Below are 11,365 nucleotides of genomic sequence, written 5' to 3'. Positions count from 1 at the left end.
ATTAGTACCCATTCCACATAGCTCCACCCCTTGTCATGTTTCTATTTGGTTCTCTTCATACTTGAGCTTATTTTACTACCTGGAAGGAGGCAAGCCACAGGAACCATTCTGCCTCTACACTGAAGGTATGTGTGTTTTTTTCTTTCTTAGATGTTTCCTTGTATGTGCCATACCAGCTTGTTAACAACATGCTATCTACATGGATGGATCTTATCATGCAAATGATAGACAATTCTGAATCTTCAAATTGTTTACCTTCTTTGCTCAGTGTTCCTTCAGGTACTGAATGTACTATTATCAAATATTCTATATCAGTTCATGTTGTTCACTGCCATCTATACTATATTTGGCAATGTTTCCTAAACTTAGTTCATTAAGCTCTGTCTTGCTCTTTAGATACTGAATTATCAGGGTATCAAATTGCTCATTCTTAATCTATCCCAGCATCTATGACATCCTTTATCCTCTTTTGATAACAGTCAGTTACATTTACAATGCAGGCACTGAAGTCAGTTGATTGAAGTTGGATACTGTCTGATAGTGTTTCTTTCTAATGGAAGGAGAGGCCAGGAGTAAGGTATTGTCTTGCTTTGTGGATAAGCTAATCCTCATCTTAACTGGTCACAGTACAAGAAGAGTTTTCCATCTCAAATTCAGGGATAGTGAAGACCTATTGCATAAGGTAACAGGTAAAGCCTAACAAAAGTATGTCATTACCAACTTGTGCCATACTGAGCATGATCAATATGTACAATAAATGACCAAAATAGATACATTATAGAAAAATTTGAACAATATTTTAATCTTCAAAAAATATACTTATGTGTGAGCATTGTAAGTATGTATTCATGAATGTGAGATAATAAGACAATATTATTTTTGTTACTTAATATTAAAAAGATCATTGGGAAGAGAGGCCCCTTGGTCTTGCAAACTTTATATGCACCAGTACAGGGGAACACCAGGGCCAAGAAGTAGGAGTGGGTGGGTAGGGGAGCAGGGCGGTTGGGGGTATAGGGTACTTTCCGGATAGCGTTTGAAATGTAAATGAAGAAAATATCTAATAAAAATTTGAAAAAAAAACCCGAAAGATTAAAGAGCCTTGTGATATTATGAAATGTCACAATGTTACGGACATCTTATGTCGAGGTCTCTGAAATCTGCAGTACTTATAAAGTCTTATAGGCAAGAAAGTCCCATATCTGTTAACATTTTGTTGGTTTTTATACACTTGAGAATTTCTAATAGTGCTTTCACAGAACACAGTCATGCCAAAATATATACATTGTTACAAATATAGGTAAGTGATGAAAATAATGTGTTTTCATTTTCATACAACCATGTAAGTTTCCAACTTTTTCCTTATCATTGTCCAGAAAATTCTACAGGAGATGTGTGTGAGCAAAGCAATTCTGGTCTGGCACTCCTGAGCTGTGTGAGTAGACACATTATCATGGAAAGAGATTCAGAATCTGTCACTGTCAAAACTGCATGTTTGCTCCTCTGTTAGTGTGTTGGGGAGAGTTAAGAAAAATATCATGTTATGAGAATCAACTCGGTGGTTGTCAGAAATTGTCGAAACAGCATTTTAAAAATTTACATGTCAACTGGATATATGAACAAATCTTTATTACTGATATATAAAATGAAGCACTTTTGGAAGATATTATCTGTTATCTCCCAGAGCACACTTTCAGTCATTTTAATCATGGAATTAGTAATTGGAATGATAGGAAATGGGTTCATGGCCCTGGTCCACTGTATGGACTGGGTTAAGAAAAAGAAAATGTCCTTAGTTAATCAAATTCTTACTGCTTTGTCAATCTCCAGAATTTTTCAGCTCTGTTTATTGTTTATAACTTTAGTAATCGACTTTTCATATCCAGATTTAACTACAAGTTCAAGTATGATACACTTCATGTATAATGCTTGGATTTTAGCCAACCATTTCAGCATCTGGATTGCTACATGCCTCAGTGTCCTTTATTTTCTAAAGATAGCCAATTTTTCTAACTCTTTTTTTCTTTATCTGAAGTGGAGAGTTGAAAAAGTAGTTTCAGTGACACTGCTGGTGTCACTGCTCCTCCTGATTTTAAATATTTTACTAAGTAACTTGGCAACTGACGTGTGGACAAGTGAATATCAAGGAAACATATCATGCAACTTCAGTTCTCATTACTATCCAAAGTGTCACAGGCAGGTGTTAAGCCTGCAGATGGTTTTCCTGTCTGTCCCCTTTGTTTTGTCCCTGTCAACTTTTCTTCTGCTCATCTTCTCCCTGTGGACACATCACCAGAAGATGCAGCAGCATGTTCAGGGAGGCAAAGATGCCAGAACCACAGCCCACTTCAAAGCCTTGCAAACTGTGATTGCCTTTCTCCTACTATACTCTACTTTTATTCTGTCTATCTTAGTACAAGTTGGGAACTATGAATTTATGAAGAAAAATGTTTTCATTGTATTTTGTCAGGTTGTATATATAGCTTTTCCTTCATTCCATTCATATGTCTTGATTTGGGGGGACAGGAAGCTGAGACAGGCCTGTCTCTCTGTATTGTGGAGGCTGAAATGCAATTACGCAGAAACACTAGATCTCTAAATCACTATAGATTGATTGTGTTGTATATTCTAGACAAAGATTAACCGATACAAATGTCTTTTATATTTTTCATTTTTACATTATAAATATCTTTGACTTTGCATGAATTTGATTTCTGTTTGCAATTATCACTGATTAAAGCTATTTCAATTTAGCTATTTGTCTACAAGGTAATATCTTAATATACATATCATAAAAGGACCTTATTGTAACCCACTAGAACACAAATATATCAAAATTTTACCAATTTTCTATCAACCATCAATCATAGTTTTGACTTACAATCTATACTGCATATGTATTAAAATCAATCACAAACTGTGATAAAAGCATATAATTGAAAGCATATTACATAAAATATGTGAATAAAACTTTAGAGAATAATGTGTAGTATAATATAGAATTATAAACAAGTGGGAATAAAGGCAGTTTATTAAATACAGAGCTCAATTTGGAATTATTTTGGTCAATTTTTTGGATCTATAAGGCTCCTGTGTTTGTGTTTTGTATATTTTTATTAGTTTCATAATCTATTCTATTTTATAATAATGTCATGAGTATTAAGACTATGTAATTTACATTTCTAGGTGCAATGTATGTTAATGTAGGGAAGATAATTTTTATTGCATAAGTATAAGAACTAATGTTTATGATAGTTTTAATTTGAAATATTATTTTTGATTGATTTGCCATAATAACATGTGTAATAAGTTATTGATGACCTACATACAATCAATACCAGATCTTCTTATATGGACCAGTTCCTAATATTTATTGTACATTGAAATTTAAAGACTTATAAAATTAAATGAACTCATGAAATTATGTCAAATACTTAGTTGTACAATATGATACATAGGCAGGTGATCTTGGTGAGATGCCCAGTATTTTATGCAGTTAAATCTTCAGCATGATATAATTCTGAATTTTACTAGAGATGAAGAACCCATTGTTCATTCATATTATTATTATTAAAATTTTCTGAATTAAATTTAAAATATATTTTCCATACTCCCTATAACATGCAGTCATTTATTGAAAAATATTTATAACTGATATGTATCCATTGTACAACTTGAACATATTTTAATGAGAAACTGAAGCTCTGAAATAAAGAAATTTAACATCTCTTACAAGCAGTATCAAGGATGTTTATATTCTTCTATTTGGCACATTTTCTTTTGTGAGGTTTTGTATTACTATTCTAAAATTATAAGGCTTGTCCAGGTTTACAACTGATGGAGTAATATTATTCCCACACAAAACATATAAAACATACAAATACAATTGTGTTTGGTAACTAAACCAAATAAGAATTTTGAAATGTCTTCAATAGTTGTCAGGTGTGACCACACATGTCTATATCCCAACACTTGAAAGACAGAGAAAATGAAAACTTACATTTCAAGGCCAACTAGGCGGAATTTCACTTAAGGCTACTTAGAAAGACCCAGGATAAACCTAAATTATAACTAATGTATAACAGTGATTATTTCTGTTTGATATTATCTTCAATTAATGTCTGAACCCTTATTTAAGACTTTAGTGCTAAGCAATAAATGAAACTTTTGACAATATCAAGGTGAAATGGAATGTTAAAATATAATTGCTAAGATTAACTTATTGAGCTATAAGACTCCATATGGTTCTTATTTTCATAGGTTATGAAGTGACTATTTCCTGACACTGCAAACTTAATGGCCAGAAGGAATTACCAACAGAATTCAGGATCAGAGTCTTTATACCCGGACAAATTTTCTTTTTGTCTTTCTAAAATCTGTTAAAAGATTTTCACATACTGTCACTTGTAGAGATCTTTGATATAGAGAATGTTTTCATTTCATCCAGAAATCATAGATAGTAATTCTGGTGGAGATTGTTCTGTTAGAGCAAATTAGTATTTATTACAACTTATATAGAATACATATTTTCACATATATTTTGTATTTTTCTGTTTACTTCATTCAGTGTTTTTATGTATCATAGATTGGTTGTTATTATATTTATACTCTAGTCTATGAAATAAAAATTATATTGAAATAATGATTATGAAATTAAGGGAAGCATTGAAATTGTCAAAGAATAATGAATTTATATGACGATGTAATTATGAAGGTGAGAAAATTTTGCATGGCCAAATTTGATAGCTTCACAGGTCACATGTAAGTAAATAGAATTTAATCCACCTGCCATGAAAAATGCATTTTCACAATTAGTGTGCAATTAGCAAACAACATTTGTAGAATGATGTACTGTGATGTATTCCAGGGAAGACATTCAGCCCAGATAAAACACTAACGACAAACCAAAATAATGATTTCACCCATGTCCAGCTTATTGAACCATTGAGTTTATTTGAATTGTCTATGAGAGGATGGGAATGGGGTCACTTACTTACAGGGACATGGGTGTCTCAGGATAGCTGCATCTGTAAGGAGTCTATCCCAGTAATAGTCAGCATTTAGGAAGGATGCACGCCTTACAGGCAGCTCAGAAGTAAAAAAAATCTCTAATCCCCAGTGGTTGTTGTTGCTTAAATAACCTTGGATAGAGACTTGTGCCTTGTGCATTCTAGGACCATCACTAACCTAGTAAATTCTTACTCTCCTGGTATTCTGAGCTTCTCTCATCACTCTCAGTGAAGCTACTTCAGGCTTAAAGAGACAGCAAGACAATAAGTCTGCCAGTTTGCCACAGGATTGGACTCAGCTCTTCTTACTCTCGGCTCAACAGACTAAATAAAAGGAGTTATGTTGTAATTCTACTTCACACCACTCAGAATTGTTAAAATTAGCATGAGGGCGGATAGAAGAGACAGGGTGGAGGAAAGAGAGAGAGACAGAGAGAGAGAGAGAGAGAGAGAGAGAGAGAGAGAGAGAGAGAGAGAGAGAGAGAGAGAGAGAGAGAGAGAATGAATCAGAAATCCTCAAAGTTGTCCATATTTAGTTAATGTTATTTTAAAAGAAAAAATTTTATTAACATTTAACTTAGCAGAAATCTTACTTGAAATGATCACTTTTTGTTGTCTTTGGGTTTTCATTTGGATTTGTGAACTCTTGTTCTCCTTAACTATATTCTGTCTATAGAGCTAAAACCTATTCCCAGAGTATCATAGTACACATTAAATTTTGAAGAATAAAGAGACCTTTAAAACTAGTTTTGCAAATGAGAAACAATTCAATTATTTGAATGTGTTGCAATATTGTCTCTGTCTCATGGGTTTGAATTGAAGTAGAATCTAAGGCTGGATTGGAGAACTTGAATTTCAGGAACTATGAATTGATCTCTGATTTCAGCGAACTAAATAGAGATAATTTACCCTCCTATCCTGATGTATGATACATACTGAGGTAGATTTCTCTTAAGTCAACTGTCCAAATTATGTTCAGATTTCTTCAGGCAAGCAACATCATTAAGATCCACAGCAAAAATATATATAGGATTGTTCCTATTGCTTTGAGGTCCAACTCATGACAGGGGATTAGGTTACCTATATTCTTTTCTTACTAAGCATTTTTTCTGATATTGATCAAATATAGAGTCACTTGCAGAGAGTGTCAAGGTCATAACTAAAATACTTACATAAAGTTTCTATAATAAAAATGATTGATTTTGTTTCTGTTATTTTTGTATCTATAATTTGAGGTTTACTGACAAGAAAACATCATAAACTCTCTCTTCTGAAGTATTTATAACTCATGGCTTTAAAACAAGCCACTTCCTCAACAGGGTAGCTTTAGGAAACAAGATTGAGGTAAAGCTTAATTTAATTACAAGTGACTCAATTTTTTATACATATCTATAAACTTAAAATCTCCCTATGATTACCTTGGAAAAAAAACAGAAGCTAACCAACTTTGAATTTCACTTGGGCATTGTCAGAAGAGAAGCTATACCTTGTCACATAGCACATTACTTTTCAAAGGGTGTGAATAGAAAAATGATCATACTTAGAAAAACTGAAATTTAGATAATTTTGATGATTTGAGACCTTTCTGCCTACAGGAAGCCAACAAAACAAGCACTGCCGAGAGTGAAATCACTATACAATAGTTCTATTCTCTTTATTAGAAGTGAATTAAGTCAATCTGACACTCAAGGGAATGGCATAGATTGTACCAATAAATGGAAAGGAAAAGGCTATCTCATTCTAGATCCTCTATTTTGAGTAACTGAAAGAGAAAAACTGCCATTCAGATATTGACTTCCATGTCTCCTTGGCATTATAAATAAAAAGAGTCCCCTGTTTTTTGTCAAACAGAAGCTAAGGAACAAACAGAGTGCATGCAGATTCTTGTTTAAAAGACATTGCAGGTCATGCTCATGCAATTGGGATTCACTGTCTAACATGAAATTTTACCATCATTTGGTTACTAGTCATGTGTTAAAATTCTTTTCTTTAATTATTTGATTAGCCTCAAAAAAATAAAGTACAAAAATGTGACATACAATGATTTTAATGCTGGCTTATTATTCCTAAAAGAGAATAAATTTGTCCCACTCATGAATTTCATGTTTTGCTTTCTTCATCTTCCAAGATTACTGCTTCACTTGAAGCTGATGATCTCTTTTTCTAAGATGCAGAAGGAGCATATTATCTTTCATTCTACTGCTTCTTCTCCTTCTCCTTCTTTTTTTTTCAAAGCCATGGATAGTTTTTGGGTTTATCATGTCAGCTAGTAAAATTTTGAAACCCAGTACCTAGGTCACAATAGGAAAATTAAAATTTTCAGGAGGACTGTGATCATCTGAGATTTGCCTAAGTAACCTGCTATCACTGAGTTACCATGTTTGAAAACTATTTTATTAATTTTTGAGAATTTCATATATTATATTTTGATACATTTACCCTCACCAAGTCCTCCCAGATCCACCCATTTTCATAGATATTGAACCTGTGTCATCATTTTCCTTAGACCCAACAATTGCATATTATATTGCTCATAAACTCTTGGGAGTAACCAACAACTTTCAGATTTGATTTAAAAACTGTGCTATGAAAATACTCCTTTGTAAAAAAGAACAAGCATCTACTCACCCATATTTGCAGCTGGTGATAGATAAGAGTCCTAAAGTATAACTTAGGGACCTAATGAGTTTTACTGCAGTTACTAATGGAAATATGTATGCAGGGTGACTAATAGGAATGTAAGTGACTCAAAGACAGATACATCGCTAGAAACTCACCCTAGCATGGGTCATTAGAGCTGGAGACTTGGAGTGCATTGCATTACCTGTACAGCCTGCAGCTCAACAAGTTGAAGGATTTTCTTCCCAGGTGATTCGATTGTCCTAAGCTTGTTGCAATTGTCTCAGCTTGTCAGAGACTCTTTTAATATCAAAAAATAAATATGGATTGAAATAGACTCATCAAATTATTATTTTGGCATGGAGAAATAAGTAAAATTGTAATCAACTAAACCTTTTTGTGAATATTTGAATTTTGTGGTGTTAGTGCATCAAGTGGTCATAAATAAAAATTAAAATAATATACAATTAATTATAGATAAAACAGGTTCATTAACACTGGCGTTGGAGTAGGTGAGGGCACTTTGCTCTGCAGCACTTACTTTTAAAGAAAGTTCTGGTATGTTGATAAATGATTGACAAACAGTGAAATGTATTATTTCCAATGCACTGTGTTCTAGATTTTGAAAAATTCAAGCTGACTTTTAATTTTATTTTGTAGATGAAATGTGAGAATAATGCTGTATGTCATTGTTTAGAAAGACTCTCTCCCCAGGATCTGTTGTTGGTCAGGTGGAAACTCTGGTGATTCCACGTCAGAATGAAAGATTTCAGAAAGAGCTCCATGCAGGTGAGTGTAATTCTTTCTTGAAATCCAAGTCTGAGGCTTTCCTGAAAGCCCATGAGGTTTCACTGTTAGTACCCATTCCACTCATCTGCACCCCTTGTCCTGTTTCTCTTTGTTTCTCTTTATAATTGAGCTCACTTTGCTACCTAGAAGGAGGTGAGCCACAGGGAACATCCTGCCTCTACACTGAAGGTATGTGTGTCTTTCCATCCTTAGATGTTTTCCTTGATATATCCCACACCAGTCGGTCATTCTTTTGTCATGTAACTTACCACCAAAAGATAAATTTTCGGAGTCTTCAAATTGCTTACTTTCTTTCTTTAGGAACTGAAAGTACTATCAGTCAAATACTTTAAATCACTGCATGTTGTTTTTTTTTTTTTTGCCATCTACACTGTATTTGTCAACCATCCCTTAATTTGTCAAATTACATCCTGGACTGCTCTTTAGATTCTAAATTATGAGCATATTAAAGTGTACCTTCATCATCTTTCCCAGCATGTATGACATCCTTGTTGTGCTTTGGTGACAATCAGTTATATTTACAATGCAGATACTGGAGGGAGTTTAAGGGAGAGGTGGCTACACTCCGATGGTGTTTGCTGGTAATGGAAGAATATGTTCTTCCAGTCAAAAGATAGGCCAGGAATAAAGAGATGTCTTTGTAGGTGAGCTAATATTCTTCATTGACTAGTCACACGACAAGTAGAGTGTCCCCTCTTACATTCCTGAATATAACAGTCCTATTACATCATGGAACAAGGAGAGCTTATAATAATCATGACCTGACCAACTTGGAGAAAACTAAACATGATCTATATGCACTATAATATTGGTCAATGTAGATACATTATAGAAAAATTTAAAAATTACTTGAATCCCAATACGTGTGTGTGTATATATATATAAATATATAAATATATATATATGCTTATGGGTGAGCATTGTACAGATATATATATATATATATGCATGTGAAATAATGAGGAAATAATGTTTATACTATTTAATATTGGGAGATTAAATATCCTCATGACATTGTTATAGAGATAAGAATATGAGAGATAAGGACATTATATGGTAAGATCTCTGAAATTTGCTGTACTTATAAAGCCTTACAGCTAAGAGAGTCCCAAATCTATTTAAATTCTGTTGTTTTTTTATATACTTGATAATTTCTAAAAGTTTTTTCCACAGAAGGGAAAAAGTCATATGAAAATATATAGATTGAAGCAAATACAAGTAAGTGATGAAATTCATATGTTTTCCTTGGTACAAAAGCATGTAAATTTCCAATCTTTTCTTTATCATTGGCTAGAAAATACGACAGGAGCTGTATGTGAGCAAAGCACTTCTGGTCTGACTCTCCTGAGCTGTGTAACAAGACACATTTTCATGGAAATAGCTTCAAACTACATCACTGTAATATCTCCATATTTGTTCCTCTAATAATGTATGTGAGAGAGTTAATTATAAATATTTTGTGAGAATGAATTCAGAAATCATCAAAAAATCTTCAATAGCATTTCAAATGAATAAATTTGTGAATCTTTAGAACTAATATATAAAATGGAGCATCTTTTGAAGAGAACATTTGATATCACCGAGAAAATACTTCTAATTATTTTATTCATTGAATTAATAATTGGACTTATAGGAAACGGATTCACAGCCTTGGTGCACTGCATGGATTGGGTTAAGAGAAAAAAAATGTCATTAGTTAATAAAATCCTCACCGCTTTGGCAACATCCCGAATTTTCCTGCTCTGGTTCATGCTAGTAGGTTTTCCAATTAGCTCATTGTACCCATATTTAGTTACTACTAGACTGATGATACAGTTCACTAGTACTCTATGGACTATAGCTAACCATATTAGCGTCTGGTTTGCTACATGCCTCAGTGTCTTTTATTTTCTCAAGATAGCCAATTTTTCTAATTCTCCTTTTCTCTATCTAAAGGGGAGAGTTGAAAAAGTAGTTTCAGTTACATTACTGGTATCTCTGGTCCTCTTGTTTTTAAATATTTTACTACTTAATTTGGAAATTAACATGTGTATAAATGAATATCATCAAATAAACATATCATACATCTTCATTTCTTACTACCATTTAGATTGTCAAATTCAGGTGTTAGGAAGTCACATTATTTTCCTGTTTGTCCCTGTTGTTTTGTCCCTGTCAACTTTTCTCCTGCTCATCTTCTCCCTGTGGACACATCACAAGAGGATGCAACAGCATGTTCAGGGAGACAGAGATGCCAGAACCAGGGCCCACTTCAAAGCCTTGCAAACCGTGACTGCCTTTCTTCTACTACACTCCATTTTTATCCTGTCACTGTTACTACAATTTTGGATCCATGAATTAAGGAAGAAACCTCCTTTTGTTGCATTTTGTCATGTTGTATATATAGCTTTTCCTTCATTCCATTCATATGTCTTGATTCTGAGAGACAGAAAGCTGAGACATGCCTCTCTCTCTGTGTTGTCATGGCTGAAATGCAGGCCAAATTATGTGGAATAATATTTCCTTGTATTTTCATTTTCAATTTTTAAATATTCTTAGAATTTGACTGCATGTATTTCATCTTTTATTTGAAACAACCACTAATTAAAGCTATTGTTAATTTAGCAAGTTGTGTACAAGGTTATTTTTAATACACATATCAAAAACTGACATGTTTATATTCTACACAAACCTGAATATATCAAAATTATATAAATTTTGTATCAACTATTAATCACGGAGTTTTTGACTTATGACCTATATCATATATGTTTTAATATCGATAATAAACTGTGGTGAAAGCATATAATTGAAACCATGTAATAAAAAATATGTAGATAAAACTTAAGAGAAGAAATATATGGAATAATATAGAATTATAACCCATTGGAAATACTGGTATTTTATTAAATAAAGAGCTCAATTTGGAATTATTTTTGCCAATTCTT

The 11,365-nt window shown here is 33.0% G+C and overlaps 2 protein-coding genes across 2 annotated transcripts; both read left to right on the top strand.

Annotated features, from left to right (window-relative positions):
* Nucleotides 1–1,645: 1,645 nt before the first annotated feature.
* LOC110295560 (taste receptor type 2 member 117-like) lies at nucleotides 1,646–2,599 on the top strand. Its single transcript, XM_021164046.1, has one exon. It carries the CDS (start codon nucleotides 1,646–1,648, stop codon nucleotides 2,597–2,599), a length of 954 nt encoding a protein of 317 aa, XP_021019705.1.
* Nucleotides 2,600–9,983: 7,384 nt separating this feature from the next.
* LOC110297107 (taste receptor type 2 member 109) lies at nucleotides 9,984–10,934 on the top strand. Its single transcript, XM_021165893.1, has one exon. It carries the CDS (start codon nucleotides 9,984–9,986, stop codon nucleotides 10,932–10,934), a length of 951 nt encoding a protein of 316 aa, XP_021021552.1.
* The last annotated feature ends 431 nt before the right edge of the window (nucleotides 10,935–11,365 follow it).

The sequence above is a fragment of the Mus caroli genome, unplaced genomic scaffold (assembly GCF_978045245.1).
Source record: "Mus caroli unplaced genomic scaffold, Mus_caroli_1 scaffold_7, whole genome shotgun sequence".
Taxonomy (NCBI): Eukaryota; Metazoa; Chordata; class Mammalia; order Rodentia; family Muridae; genus Mus; species Mus caroli.
The sequence above is the reverse complement of the archived record's forward strand: the minus strand, read 5'-3'. Positions and strand labels throughout refer to the sequence as shown.